At 42.9% G+C, this 16,024-nt stretch overlaps 1 protein-coding gene across 4 annotated transcripts in view; it reads left to right on the top strand.

Annotated features, from left to right (window-relative positions):
• tjp1a (tight junction protein 1a) overlaps positions 1-16,024 on the top strand; it is a 229,205-nt gene that overhangs the window by 194,757 nt on the left and 18,424 nt on the right. For all 4 annotated transcript variants that reach the window (XM_085972493.1, XM_085972494.1, XM_085972495.1 and 1 more), the window contains 6 exons: positions 1,578-1,678; positions 2,551-2,892; positions 4,994-5,263; positions 7,924-8,820; positions 11,192-11,292; positions 13,650-13,868. In XM_085972493.1, the coding sequence (XP_085828619.1) occupies positions 1,578-1,678; positions 2,551-2,892; positions 4,994-5,263; positions 7,924-8,820; positions 11,192-11,292; positions 13,650-13,868 (1,930 nt within the window). The remainder of the gene's footprint in view (positions 1-1,577; positions 1,679-2,550; positions 2,893-4,993; positions 5,264-7,923; positions 8,821-11,191; positions 11,293-13,649; positions 13,869-16,024) is intronic.

The raw sequence follows: 16,024 nt of genomic DNA, 5'->3' as shown, positions 1-16,024 counted from the left end.
TCTTTTTGTTATTTTTTGCTGTCTTTCAAAGTTTTCCCAATCCTCTATCCTCCCACTAGATTTGGCTACCTTATATGCCCTTGTTTTTAGTCGAATACTATCCTTAATTTCTTTACTTAGCCACGGATGGCTGTCTTTTCTTTTACACCCTTTTCTTCTCAGTGGAATATATATTTTTTGGAAGTTGTAAAATAACTCCTTAAATGTACACCACTGATCATGTATCGTCTTACCCTTTAATCTATTTTCCCAATCCACTCTACTCAATTCCACTCTCATACCTTCATAGTCTCCTTTATTCAAGCTTAGCACGCTTGTTTGAGATCCAACCTTCTCACCCTCTAATTGAATATGGAATTCAACCATGTTATGGTCACTCATTCCAAGGGGATCCTTTACTAGGACATTTTTAATTAATCCTGTCTCGTTACACAGGACCAGATCTAAGGTTGCTTGCCCCCTGCTCGGTTCAGTTACATACTGCTCAAGAAACCCATCCCTAATATACTCAATGAACTCATCCTCCAGGCAGCCCTGCCCAATTTGATTTGTCCAATTAATATGATAGTTAAAATCCCCCATAATTATAGATGTTCCCTTATTACAAGCCTCAACTATTTCCTGATTGATACTCCGTCCAACAGAGTTGCAACTGTTCGGAGGCCTATAGACTACGCCCACTAGTGTTTTTTTCCCCTTATTATTCCTTACCTCCACCCAAACTGTTTCATTATCCTGATCTTTTGACCCAATATCATTTCTCTGTATTACAGTAATTCCTTCCTTTATTAACATAGCCACCCCACCTCCCCTTCCTTCCTGCCTGATCGTTAAATAACCTGGTATGTTTAATTCCCAGGCATTGTCACCCTGCAGCCATGTTTCTGTAATGGCCACAAGATCATACCCATATGTAGTTATTTGTGCCATTAACTCGTCTATTTTGTTACGAATGCTACATGCATTCAGATAGAGAAATTTCAAATATATTTGTCACTGCTCTTTGATGTGGGGTATGGCTACTGTGTCTTGTTCCAGCTTTGATTGAAAGTTCTAGCTAGAAGCTGCTTGAACCCCAGAATAAATATGCGCTGTTGCTGGTTTTTGTAATTCATGCAGTTGCAATGTGTCGATCTTGGGTGGGTCAGGAGCCCATGAGTGCAACAGGTGAAGCTCAATAAAAAGTTCACCAATGGCCTTTTGCTTAAGTTTTAAAAGTGCCAGTGAGAAATTAAGCATTGTGTTGCTATTTTCATTTATTCTTGTTTCTGTATAACTTTGTCATATAATAAGTTTTGTTTAGTAGGTTTTAGCCTTAGTTATGTGGTCTTCACTGGTTTCTGCTGCTCTGCCAAGATCTGAAGGACACGGTGGATGGGAGTATTTCTGATGTACACCCCAAAAGAGGGAGTTCATTGTTCATCTTGATGCAACACTATCCCAAATTTCTTGTGCATAAGGTCAAGTTTCAGTGTGTAGGAAGTTCCTATGAAATCTGGCTTTTGAAGAGAGCACGAATAAAGGGTTTTAGGAAGAAGCCCAAATTGTAACTGTTTTCATAACTTTTTCTTTTACAGCCAACATCAATTTGAATTCAATGAACGAAGGCTGGTATGGGGCAATGAAAGAATCTGTTCAGCAGCAACAGAACCAGTTAGTTTGGGTGTCAGAGGGCAAGGTAGGATGGAAATGTATTATAACTTGAGCCAAATTACAAAGTGTTGTGTTTTTTTTAATACGTGCTTTTTCTCTTTCCCACTGCATGATGTCCTGAGCAAGCAGGTACAGGCTCTGCTCTATTACCTGTGCCTATAGAGTTCCTGTACTAACTGCTGACGGGGCAGCCTGGGCTGTGTGGCTTGCCTCTCCCTGATTGTAGGAAACATCTAGCATTCTTCCTACATATTCCTCAACAGCACCATAACATGAAATTGTGACAACCCACCTCCCCTCCCTCTGGAGAAACCTGCAGGGGGATTGTCAAACCACATGGCATTTTGGTGTTTGAAACCTGAGAGTTTATGAACTCTATGAAACATTCCTGAAAGTGAAAGTAGCCACAAAAGACCTGTTAATGTTTATATCATTTAGTAAGAAAGTTGATGACTGAGTGGATACTGAGCCATACAAGTAAGGTGCCAGGTTTGAACACTGCTGAGTGGGAGTTTTACAACTGTCTCCCTAGTCCACGGTGGAGAATAAATCAGCCTGGGTTCCCACTCCTGATCACTGCCGAGTGATCCTTCTGGGAAAGTACATATTTATGGAATCAGGCTTGTGAAGAATGGCAACTTGAACATTCTACTTGAAGATCGTTCCTACTTTTTCCCCCCCCCGCCCCCCCCTCCTCTCCACGATCCCAGCAAAGTTCACCACCTTCAAGAGAAGCAGTTGAGGGGAGGAAGGTCAGAGGAATTGATTTGCTAAGAAGTCCTTCAGATTCCTAATGAACTAGTTGGTTAACAAGCTTTAGTAAAATACTTTAACTGGTGAGTGATGTTTGTGTAATTGCCTGATGGTCTGCTCAGATTTGGCGTGTTCCTCTTGTAGGCTGACGGTACAGCAGAGGACGACCTTGACTTACACGATGATCGTTTGTCGTACCTCTCGGCTCCAGGCAGTGAGTACTCGATGTACAGCACAGACAGTAGGCACACTTCAGACTACGATGACACGGACACAGAAGGTGGTGCCTACACTGACCAAGAATTGGACGAGACTCTCAATGATGATATTGGTCCTACAGAGTCTGCCATTACTAGGTCCTCAGAACCTGTAAAAGAAGATTCGTCAATGATGCACCCCGAGTCCATGGCCCAGGCATTCCCTTCCTATCCAGTACAAGTGCAGAGAGTGGACTCTCCTGTCTACAAGCCTTTAACTAATCAACCGGTGAGTTCAGTCTGTGATCGAAGCAGTTGGATTTGCATTTCATTAAATGCCTTCTTGAGCTATAATATACTGTGTTAAAGCCAGAGTTTATTGTGGTAGTACTTCTCTACTTGGAAGGTCAACAACTTCATTTATATAGCACCTTTAGCAGAGAAAACCATCCCAAGGTGCTTCACAGAGGCGTATGGGGAAAAATGGACTCCAAGCCAAAGAAGGAGTTATTCGGAGGAGGTGACCAAAAGCTTGGTCAGAGAGGTGGGTGTGAGGGAGGTGGCGAGGATTTGGGAATGGAATTCCAGAGCATGGGGCAAAGGTAGCAATGCACTGGAGTCCGAGGAATGGAGAGTTCTGGCTGGAGCAGTGGTGTAGCAATGGGGGGAGGTTACAGAGATGGGATTTAAACACAAAGATAAAAAAAATTACATTTGTGATGTTGGGGGTGTGGGAGCCAATGTAGGTTAGTGAGGACGGGTGATGAGCAAGTGAGCTGGTGCAGGATAGGAAACAGGCAGCAAAATTTGTGATGAGTGGATGAGGCAACTGAATGGATGGCCTCTGTCTTGCGACAATGTAGTCCATTGGCTTCTCGCAGTTGTTGTTAGAGCTGAGGGGGCAGGGGAGAAGAATTTAAGGAGACCGTTAATAGTGGAGAAAAGTAGCTGAGGGTTATCTTTGCTAGCAGATGATCCCACAGCAGGGGGCGGTTTTGGCAGAGACGATTGAGGCTTGGTAGATCTCGTTGTCCACCCAGATCTGCTGATGGATGGTCAATCCTGTTGTGCACTAAATACGCTCGCCTGCGCCCCTTGGACTTGAGGGAGCGGAGAACATGCCAGGGATAGCACAGGATTGGGTCCCAGAGCTAATGTGTGTTAGCTGGAATCACTCTTCCATTTAACTGCTTGTATTTCAATCAGAAATCCCGGCAGTAATGTGAGCGCTGCTTGATCGCAGATTATTCTGTAAGGCTTTAACAGGCAAGTTCATTGAGATTTTAAAAAATGAAAACCTTATTGATAAAGAATTTTCTGCATAAAGTGAAGAGCCATAACACAATATTTAACCCGGAACAGACAGCCATTAGATATAAAAGACCATTATACTTATGAATATAAAATTACACAACAGATTGTACCCAGCAATTCTTTCAAAAAGCATCGTTGCTGAGCCTGCCCTTGTTGGCATGGTAGAGTACTGTACACAAATGTCAGCATTAAATAAGGTTCTGACACTGGAGAGAAACCAGCGACTTACCTTTTGTGCTGCTGTAAATAAGGAATGGGCTTTCCATCAGCAAGACACCTAGTGTCAGTGTGGAGTTACTGGGTTCCCAGCTCAGCTGCAGGCTGTGGGTGTAGAAATGTATAATAACCAACAGCAGATTGATGGGCTCCCTCTATCAATTGCAATTAATGCAAGCAGTCTGATCATCAGGGAACTGATAACATTATAGATATGAATCGACAAATCTGCCAGTGGGTTAAGGCCAGCTTATCCTGTTAAATAAGTGGCGGAAGCCAGTCCTGGTATTCCTGCTCAATAATAACAGAGCAGGAGACCGGGAGTGCAGGGCACAAGTCACTCTCCAGAGATCGGTACAATTTTACAAGTCCGTCTAAAAACCTTACAATCATTTGTGTGTGTGTGGTGTGTGGTGTGTGTGTGTGTGTCCTAACCTGGGATCGCAGACCCCATGCACCTGTCTGAAGTTCCCATTTCCCACAACGTTATCCTTAGACTGAAGAGGGTGAAATTCTTTTTTCCACTGGATCTTTCAATATTACCTCTGCTAATCTTTAATGTGTAATTTTTCAACTTGATTATAATACTGTTAAAGATTAATTTGTACATTTACAAAGAAGTTAGTAAGTTATTGCATGATGCAAATTTGTGAAATCTTGATTATGAATTTTACACCATATGGGATTCATTTCAATTTTTTGAAAGTATTTTCAACTTTAACCAATATGACTTGTATTGTGAATTATTTGTTAAGAATAGTGCTAAAGTTAAGTCAACTTCTATTCGTTTGCCAAGGATGCACCTTGTAGACAACATAAATTATGCTAAACTATTTAATTTTATCTTGGACATTTCACAGAAAGCAGATAACCCTCCTGCAGTCCCCAATTCACCCCAGCCGCTTGAATCCATTTCTGTGGTGACCGTGCCCTCTACAGTCAATACCACAGTAGATCTAACCAATGTGAGACTGGAGGAGATCGCCCCTCCTCCCTACAGCAGTCTTGAACCCCAGATCGACCCCTACAGCAAACCCAGCCCTGAACCTCCTCGCGTCATTCATTCTGTCAGTCCTGAGAGGCTGAGAGATTCAGAACCGACAGCAGCTCGAACCGCAGAACCAACAAAGGTACCACTTGCTGCAAAAACCTTGGCATGCCTTCTGTACAGAGCTTCTGCTCGCTAATGCTCAACCACTTGCTCTGCCTTTGTAGCCGATCACATTGCTGTAGCCGATCACATTGCTGAAGTTAGAGGCCAGACCAAATATGTGTATTCAGCAAAATAACAACTGCCAGCTTTTATGGTGGAGAGGGGATAGAGGAGTTTGTGGTAACTCCCCCAATAGATGTTACAGACCTGCTTTGTAAATACTGTGCGGTAAAATATTTACTGAATATTATAAGGCAACTGCACTAACATTTTATATTTAATCAGAAAATTCCCCTTCTTTCTAACAGCAAAGTACTATCAAACACATTATAATTTTTATAAACTAATCATCAAACAAGTTGATGTAATTGAGAATGAAAACCAGTCTCCCAGTGTTTCCACTGCATTAAGAAATTTTAAGAGATTTTTAATGCTAATCTAGTTGGTTTGGCCTATACCTTGAACTTTTTGCTTGTGCACCTTTCCTGCTTTGAGAGCTTTCTGCAATTCTTTGTTTGCTCCTCTTACATGATTCTCCATGCTGGGCTGGCCTCTGTACCTTTCGTGGACTGCAAGTAGCAGTGCTGTGGCATGATTGATAGGGATCCTGGTGTCATTACAAACATCAGCATGTTTGCAGATATTTCTTTCTCACACACATAACTCGCACAGACTCATTTCTGGGTGGATATTTGTGTGTCCTGTTAACTCTGACTATTGAAGAAGATGGACCTGAATTCTAAGAGCGCTGTGAGTTTAGCAATGCTTTGTAATTGTGTTCAAATATAACCTTTCTATTGATCAGTTGGTCGAGTTTTTGCATCTGTTAAGATAGATTCCATAGATATTCTGTGCTGTGAAAAAATTAATTTCGTACTGCAACAGTTACATTTATAATCTGGTTTTGTTCATGGCAATGGAAAAGGAATTTTTTTTAAACATTGCACAAATACAACTCATGGCAGCTGTAATCACTGGCAAATTATCCCAATGCATGCTCTGTGAGTCTCTATTTAAAATTGTTTGTCTTAAGTTTTTGCTCTATAGTTTTGAGATTGTGGCAGCTGAAACCTCCCTTTCTTGAGGACTATCTGGTGGGCAAAGAGCCTCTGTGTGCCAACGGGCAGTGCCACAGAACTGTATCTTTTTACCAATCACTTTATCTGCATTAGCAAGTTCTCAAACTTAAAGTCAATGCCAGGCCTTTCCACTGCATTTTTAAAAATCGATTCATGGGATGTGGGCATCACGGACAAGGTCAGCATTTATTGTCCATTCCTAATTGCCCTGGAGAAGGTGGTGGTGAGCCCCGCCTTGAACCGCTGCAGTCCATGTGGTGAGCCCCGCCTTGAACTGCTGCAGTCTGTGGTGAGCCCCGCCTTGAACCTCTGCAGTCCGTGTGGTGAAGGTACTCCCACAGTGCTGTGAGGGTGGGAGTTCCAGGATTTTGAACAGCGACGATGAAGGAACAGCAATATACTTCCAAGTCAGGATTGTGTATGACTTGGAGGGGAACTTGGTGTTCCCGTGCACCACCTGCCCTCGTCCTCCTAGGTGGTAGAGGTTGCGGCTTTGGGAGGTGCTGAATGGCATTTTATGTTCCCTTGCATGGACCTGCAATGTTCAGATAGGCAAGGGCATTGCTAGAGGCCTGATGGTGACAGCAGCTGCCTCTGCTTGCTCTCTGGCAGGGAGTAAGAGGAAATTAACTTGTTACTTTAAATTAAGGCTTTTTAAAATATAAAGATATAATATGGCCGGTTGTAACAGTTTAATTCTTTCCGATGTGTATTGCTACCCTCCAAATGTAACACACTAGATGGCTGTTTATTGGAATACTTTTGACTGGCAGGCATAACATTTTCAGTTAGCTTTTTATTTAAAGACATAATTTTAATCAGCCCTATGCAATTTCCAGCATTAATGTGATGAGCAAAGCAAATTAACTTTAAAGATAAGTCACAGTTCATCCTGCCCACACAGGTTGATTTGCCCTATAATAATTAATAATCATTCAGAGCCTTGAAAGGGCCAGTTATTAAATTGATTAATGATCAGAAACCTTTTAAACCTCACTTAACATTGCATTCCAGTCTAGATTTTTGTGCTGTGAGTTGCTGTGTTATGTTTACTCGTGCCCAGTTCATATCCGTCTATAACCTACTGCCTAAGCATCTGAAGTTTAGTTTCCTTAATCCTTTTTGATCACATCAACTATTTCTTTCCACTCTGAAATTCCTGATTCTGGAACTTTAGTAGTCTTTTTCTTACTCTGGTAATTCTTAGGGATTATCTTAAAATATTCCAGTATTTAACAAATTTCCTGGACAAATCTAAAAAGTACAGTTGGAAACAAATTTGCTTTGCATCTGCAAAATTGGGGGGAAAAAATGCAAATATTGGAAATCAGAAATAAAATGCTGGAAATACACAACAGATCCATCCACTTCTGTGAAGAGATGACAAGTTAATATTTTGATTCTGGATCCGCAGTCAGATCTCATGTTTTGATGAAGAGTCTGTACTTGAAATGTTAACGCACTTTTGGTCTGCAGATGGTGATGGAGCTGCTGTGTATTTACAGCAGTTTCAGCTTGCCCACTGCCGCGATGTGTAACAGTCCTCTTTGCTCTGTAGATGTACAAAAAAGACTCGTACAACGATGAGCTTCCAAGGCAGAATTATGACATCAAGCAGCCAGCAGGTAAACATCCTGAACTGAGAATCGATAAAGAACGACAAATTTATGAACTGCAGCAGCACAGAGAATACGAACATCAGCAACACTTTGAGGAGCAGCCACCTTATAGGCATGAATCACAACCGAAATACGACCAGCAGCTCTCTCCAAGTTATGGGCCTGTATCACATTATGATGAAAACCTACCTAGTTACAATGACAAGTGGGCACATTATAATGAAAAACCCACTCACCACTACCAACCTGCACCTTATTTTCAGGACCAGCACGCACGAGATTATGAACCAAAGCATCTAGAACATTACCTGGACCATGACTACCAGCCACATCACGAAGAGCCACCACCTACAGACTATGAGAACAAATTGCCACGCTATGATAAGCCACTTAAAAGTTACAAACCTCCACAGCCACATCACAGTGATCAACCCCTTCATGGCTATGACCCTCGTCCTCGATATGAACACAGTCCACAAGCTTTTCACCCACCAACGTCCAGGTCCCCAGACCCTCAGCAGCAGTACTTTGATTCCCAAGTCAGGACCTATGACCAGGGTCCATCCCAAGGCTATAATTCCCTCCCCCGGCAATTTGAACTGGTCCATAACATGGATGCTTCCTTTCCTCCTCCACCACCTCCTCACTCTAAAGCAGCCGAGTCTCTGCATTCAGTCAGTAAACCACTGCCTCCACCACCTGCAAAGCCGCATGTTGAGGAGGACGTGGATCCAGCAATGAAGCCACAATCTGTGCTTACCCGAGTGAAACTCTTTGAAAGCAAGAAATCCACTTCATTAACGAGCAAGGACCCGACTGAAGTGACACCAGTAAGGGTGGGTAAAGCCATTGAAAATAACTGTATCCAGCATGGTGAAAGCTAATTATACACTTTACACGACACTGCTTTAACTGGGTCTCTTGGTAAGATCGTACTCTAATCTGTTGGCATAAAACTCTGGTTAAGTTTTGCACTTTGGGAGGGTGAAACTGGGGCGTTTGCCCCAATTTCTACCTTCATTTGACTTTGAATCTTTGAGGGAGAATTCCAGTAATTAATTACTAATGTAATTGTGCTTAGGGATGCAGTTTTTAAACATCATTATGGCAGGTTGCACTATTGCTAACTCTGCTTTGAAGATTTCAGACAATTAGTCATCTTTCGAATTACTGATAGCTTAAACTTTTTTTTGGAACCTCATTTGTGGTTGTGTTGATAACTAGTGGGGTGCCGCAGGGATCAGTGCTGGGGCCTCAACTATTTACAATCTATATTAATACTTGGATGAAGGGACCAAGTGTAATGTAGCCAAATTTGCTGATGATACAAAGATAGGTGGGAAAGCAAATTGTGTGGAGGACACAAAGAATCTCCGAAGGGTGGGCAGGAATCTGGCAGATGGACTACAATGTGGGAAAATGCGAGGTTATCCACTTTGGTAGCAAAAATAAAAAAGCAAATTATTATTTAAATGGAGAGAGTCTACAAAATGCTGCGGTACAGAGGGATCTGGGGGTCCTTGTACATGAATCACAAAAAGTTAGCATGCAGGTACAGCAAGTAATTAGGAAGGCAAATGGAGTGTTGGCCTTTATTGCAAAGGGAATGGAGTATAAAAGTAGGGAAGTCCTGTTACAGCTGTACAGGGCGTTGGTGAGACTGCACCTGGCGTACTGTGTACAGTTTTGGTCGTCTTTAAGGAAGGATATACTTGCATTGGAGGCAGTTCAGAAAAGATTCACGAGGTTGAATCCGGAGATGAAAGGGTTGTCTTATGAAAAAAGGTTGAGCAGGTTGGGCCTATACTCACTGGAGTTTAGAAGAATGAGAGGGGATCTTATTGAAACATAAGATTCTGAAGGAGCTTGACAGGGTAGATGCAGAGAGGATGTTTCCCCTTGTGGGGGAATCTAGAACTAGGGGGCATAATTTCAGAATAAGGGGGGCACCCTTTTAAATCGGAAATGAGGAGGAATTTCTTCTGAGGGTGGGGAATCTTTGGAATTCTCTTCCCCAGAGAGCTGTGGAGGCTGGGCCATTGAATATATTTAAGGTGGAGATAGACAGATTTTTGAAAGGTAAGGGAGTCGAGGGTTATGGGGAGCGGGCAGGGAAGTGGAGTTGAGGTCAAGATCAGATTAGCCATGATCTTACTGAATGGTGGAGCAGGCTCGTGGGGCCAAATGACCGACTCCTGCTCCTACGTCTTATGTTCTTATAACCATGAAGTACCTTTTCACATCACACCATTTGCATATAAATGGGTTTCACTGTGCTAGTGTAAATGGCTTCTGGATTTTTTTGATCAAGCCTGCTGTTTTGACTAAATTAATTTTGGCGCTGCATTTCTGAGGAGCATGTCCTTTTGCATGTTGTAAATGTTAAGTTTCTGTGAAGCACTTCCATAGCCTGTACCAATCACAGAAGATTATCTTTGTTTTGCTAGGAGTTACTTTTTCCAAGTGTGGTATAAAATTGTACAGAAAACCCTCAGTGCTGGATTTTAAAATAAAAACAACAAAAAAATGCTGGAAATACACAGCAGATCCGCAGCATTTGTGAGAACAAATGGATATCTGCGCTGGTGAAGAGCCCACCTGGAATGTTAGTTTCTGTATACTTCAAAACTGACACATCTGTGTATTTCCAACATTTTCTGTGTTTGCTTTGCATTAAGTTGCATATTCACAAGTCTGTTGATTAAAACATTTTAAAATAAATTTCATCCAAGTTTACAAATAGCCAGAGTGTCAAATATTCAGTGCACATGCTGACTGAAAACCTGTCTGGTTCTGCGATCTTGGAACTGTATTCCCAGCCGTAGTGCTGTTCGACCCATTGACTTCCATGTAGATATTCATCTCTGGTGATAATTAGATACCATCATGTTCATTATTTAATTTAGTAAAATCACAATTGTTGCTGTAGAATTATATAATTGCTGTAGTTGCCTGGGCAAGATACATTTCTGTTGTATTTGTAGAGTAGTTAAATAATTAGCACCTTCTGTAACAGCTATACGGTTAAAATATTGATTGTCTTGGTAAATATCTGCCATTTTAAATAAGTTTTCTCAATTTTATAGATCTTTGGTTGTGGCTCGGCTTTGGGGGCAGTAAATGAAATGTTCCTGCGGTTTTTAAACAGATGCTTCGAGTTTGATTCTGGAGATGCTCGATGCCAAATGATCTATTTTCTTATTTCAGCCTCCTGAAGTAGCTCCTAAGCCTGTGTTAGTTCCGGTCACCCCTTCTAAGCCAGTCATTCAGCCAACACCAGAGCTGGAGAAGCCTTCCTATTTGTACAGGTACAGCAGTTACCACACTGTTCACAACCTTGGTGTTATATTTGACTCTGAAATGAGCTTCCGACCGCATATCTACAGCATAACTAAACGCCTATTTCCACTTTCCTAACATCGCCCGTCTCCGCTCTTGCCTCAGCTCATCCGCTGCTGAAACCCTCAACCATGCCTTTGTTACCTCTAGATTTGACTCTTCCAACGCACTCCTGGCTGGCCTCCCACATTCTACCCTACATAAACTTGAGGTCATCCAAAACTCGGCTGCTCGTGTCCTAACTCTCACCAAGTCCCGTTCGCCCATCACCCCTGTGCTCACTAACCTACATTGGATCCCAGTTAAGCAACGCCTCGATTTCAAAATTCTCATCCTTGTTTTCAAATTGCTCCATGGCCTCGCCCCTCCCTATCTCTGTAATCTCCTCCTGCCCCACAACTTCGCCCCCCGCCGAGATATCTGCGCTCCTCTAATTCTGCCCTCTTGAGCATCCCTGATTATAATCGCTCAACCATTGGTGGCTGTGCCTTCTGTTGCCTCGGCCCTAAGCTCTGGAATTCCCCGCCTGAACCTCTTCGCCTCTCTACCTCTCTTTCCTCCCAAGACGCTCCTTTAAACCGACCTCTTTGACAAAGCTTTTGGTCACCTGCCCCAATTTACCCTTGTGTGTCAAATTTTTTGTCTTTTAATACTCCTGTGATTGGGACGTTTTAGTATGTTAAAGTCGTTATCTAAATATAAGTTGTTGCTGTATTCTGCCTCTGGTTGGTGAAGTTACCTTGCTGCATCTTGATGAAGGGACAGGAATTGTCGGCTTCTCTCACTATATTTGAAGTCTCGATGTAGTGCTTTTTCTTATAGTCCTCCTGCTTTTATTTCAGGATGCTCTTGCCACTGATCCTTTCTGTCCCTGCAACTAAGATGGTGGGACAATTCAGTCCATGGCTTTTAAATGACCGTGGTGCCTGTTGTCTAAATGAAATGGGAAAGCGAGAGCTCTGTACATGGTATGGTGCTGCATAATACTGAGCAGAAGGTCCCAAACTTAATCACAGGTCTGTGCCCAGTCAGCAGGTCAACTGGCCTCAGCCAGGGTTCTGCTGATCACTATCCAGGGACCGCTGCTGAAAAATGCTTGTCTGGATACTTGATGACGACAGGATTGGAATCGGCTGCGATTTGCACCCACTCCACATTTGCAGCAGCCTGTTGATTATTGCTGTCTAGGTTCACGTGAATAACAGCCACTGGGTGAGGTATCACAGGTGTCGGTCCTCAGGAACCGTATCCCCAGAAAGAGTCAGGAGCAGAGGTGGAAAGACTTTGAAATTCAGTGAATATTATTATGTATGCAAATATAGCAGATGTTTAATGGGCAGCAAGATCTCTGACTGGAAGATCTGGCCAGCAGCTGTGAGACTGCAACCCATTCTTTGCTCGGTTGGGTAGTAGGTACATTACTGAGGCTCCTAAATAATTATCATTAAACCTTGGAAATGTGTATTACGCAAAGAAATACAGTGGAACATACAAAAGAAAGTCAACATTGAAGCATTGAAATAGTTTAAGTCAAAGATACTCGCACAAGAAAAAAATCTTTTGCATTCATAATGTGCACCCACACCCCGAGACTGCAGCGCCCCGTACTATGTGGGCACTCCAGTCTCATGACGTAGGTTACTGCAGCTGCTTGAATCTCTAAAATGTATGAAATCTTGCGTATGGTGTGCACTTCCTGTACGTATCATGCTTACTTCCTATAATGGTTTCCTGTCATGCATTGTTGATGCCCCTTGTGTTATAAAGGAGCAACAACATGGAGATCAATTCATGTCTCAAATGAAACTGTAAACGGACCACTGCTCGTTAAAGTGGATGGTTTGAGCATTATTGTGTGTATAAATATATCCATCCCATAATAACACCAGCCATGTTTTGCTAAGGAAAGTACTTGCTGGAATTGTCAACAAATGAAATGAGGGACATTGGCAGAATGTGGAAGTCCTGTTTCAAATACCTAAAGGAAACGTACAATTGAAGCCATTATTTCCATATAATGTCAGCACAATTTCCTGCAGGGAATATTAAATAAATTCAAATAATGCACTGAATGAAATGTTTATCAATATTCTTTGTGCCCCAGGAGTTTCACTTTCAGGCTAATTGTGTCTGTTCTTATAAAAGCTCTTTGGGTTCTGTAGCTGGAGAGTTTGTTGTAAGATTGGCCACATCGCAGCCTAACTGAGGCTGTACTTACAAATGTGAATAGAAATTACGTTTTTTTTTACGGTAAACTTGTTCAGTGATGCAATTGTCTGACGAGCTGTAATTTATTCCTTCAGTAATTGAATTTCTTCACCTGCAGGGGCCCTGAACCTCCGGTGAAACTTCCAGAAGAAACTCCACGAATAAATCACTATAGCGCAGATGAGGATGAGGAAGATTATCGGAAGCAGCTGTCGTATTTTGGCCGCAGAAGCTTGGATCAGAAGCCTGTAACTCCACTCCCTGCCAGCAGCTTTCCTGAACCTGCTAAACCATCGGAGCCTGCACTTCAATCCAACTACACTGGATACCTACCCAGGTGAGCTGGACAGGCAGCAGTTCAAGTTGTTGCAAGATGCTGAGATTCACATTTGCAATGACTGCAGTTACAGTCAGAATGTTTCTACTCCTCATGGAGTTACAGATTGAGGACTTGTTCAGTTCTGTGTAACTTATTCAAAGGTACAAAGTGACTGATTTCCTACCCCGCTTCTATTCCAGAGCTACCTCTGTTAGTCTGTGATCGTCTAAATGTCTACATAGTGATTCACTGTTAATATAAATAACTTGCAGCTGACCCGAGATAGGCCTTTGTTGCCAGTGGTTAGTAGTGAGGTGCGTACTGGCACTGATTAAACCTGTGCTTATTAGTGCAGCTCTGCAGAGGGGTGGCTATTTCTTCACGTGCCCCAGCTTAGATCTACTGACTCAGGCCAGTCCTGAAATCGAACAAGACTTTCTGCTGCCTCCTGGTGCTGCTCCTGGATCCACTGACATCAAGAAAGCTCAGGAACGATTCAGGTCCCTTCCAACTAAAACTGATGCAATCATTTAAAAAATGTACTATTGTAACACAGTGGTATCAAGGGATAATCGATCAATCATTCCTTCCAAGTCTAGAATTGATCGCATTTGTAACTGAGACCTTGTGAACAATGCTGATGGATTACTCGGCCCCATTCACTTGCAGAATGCACTACCCGTTCAGTGGCTTGCCCTCGGGTACATAGACCAGTTATCGTATTTCCCCTTCAGTGAGATCACCGGTGAGGTGCTGGATAAGTGGCAGTTTTGTTCGATGGGCTATGACCGCTAAGAACTGAGACTGTCCAAAATTAATTTCATGTAGGACCCTAGTAGCCAGCCAACAATGAGAAATGATTAAATTTATGTGCTTTCTTGTAGTGGATCCCATTGCAGCATTGCCCTAGTTTGTATTTGTGGTATTGTGTGGAGGTAGAAAAATCCTCTGACTGTCCTTTTTTAAAACTTTAAAAGGAGCATTTCTTTGGTCCTGTAAACATTATTGCTGGGTTATTTCTGTCCTCTAGTGTCCTAGCCTTAAATGTACAGTAAGCATGAAAATGCCTGGGCTGCCTGGCACTTCATTACTCCACTGTACAGAAAATATAATAGAAATCATGACCTCGGATCTTTGAAAGGAGAATTTAGAAGCCATCAAATCTGGACTGACAAATATGCTGCTTGTAGATATTGCGTTGGTGACAGCTGGAAATTGGCCGCGTGTTCAACAGGATTTGGGGCTGCACGGTGCTGCAGAATGAAACCTCAGCATCTTTGCACCAAATTCAGTTAGCTGCCATAACAACAGAAAATGCTGGAAATACTCAGCAGGCCAGGCAGCATCCGTGGAGAGAAACCGAGTTAATGTTTCAGGTCTGGGACCCTTCATCAGAACTGGAAAAAGCTGGAGATGTAACATATTAAGCAGGTGCAGAGACAGGTTAGGAGGGGAGGAAGGAATTGAAAGAACGTACTGTGCTTATGTCAGAGGCAGGAAAGATAAAATGTTGCAAATAGGAATGGCAAAATCATACAGCATGAAAAATGGGGGCAGGGATTATTGTCTGAAATTGTTGAACTCGATGTTAAGCCCGGAAGGCTGTAAAGTGCCTAATCGAAAGATGAGGTGCTGTTCCTCGAGTTTACGTTGAGCTTCATTGGAACAATGTAATAGGCCGAGGACAGAGAGAGAGTGGGAGTGAAGCGAAGAATTAAAGTGACAGGCGACCGGAAGCTCAGGGTCAGCCTTACGGACTGAGTGGAGGTGTTCTGCAAAGCGGTCGCCCAATCTGCTTTTGGTCTCCCCAATGTAGAGGAGACCGCATCGTGAGCAGCGAATACAGTATATTAAATTGCAAGAAGTTCAAGTAAATCGCTGTTTCACCTGGAAGGGGTGTTTGGGGCCCTGGACATTGGGAAGGGAGGAGGTAAAAGGGCATCTGTTGCATCTCCTGCGCTTGCACGGGAAGATGCCAGGCAAAGAAGGAGGGCTGTTCGGGGTGATTGAGGAGTGGACCAGGGTGTCACGGAGGGAGCGGTCCCTTCGGAATGCTGAAAGGGGAGGTGAGGGGAAGATGTGTTTGGTGGTGGGATCTCGGAGGTGGCGAAAATGGAGGAGGATGATCCATTGAATGTGGAGGCTGGTGGGGTGAAAAGTGAGGACAAGGGGAA

This window comes from Somniosus microcephalus, chromosome 32 (genome assembly GCF_052327205.1).
Source record: "Somniosus microcephalus isolate GS21.2 chromosome 32, FLI_Smic_1.0, whole genome shotgun sequence".
NCBI classification, from domain to species: Eukaryota; Metazoa; Chordata; class Chondrichthyes; order Squaliformes; family Somniosidae; genus Somniosus; species Somniosus microcephalus.
Note: the sequence above shows the minus strand (reverse complement) of the source record. Positions and strands in the feature narration are given on the sequence as shown.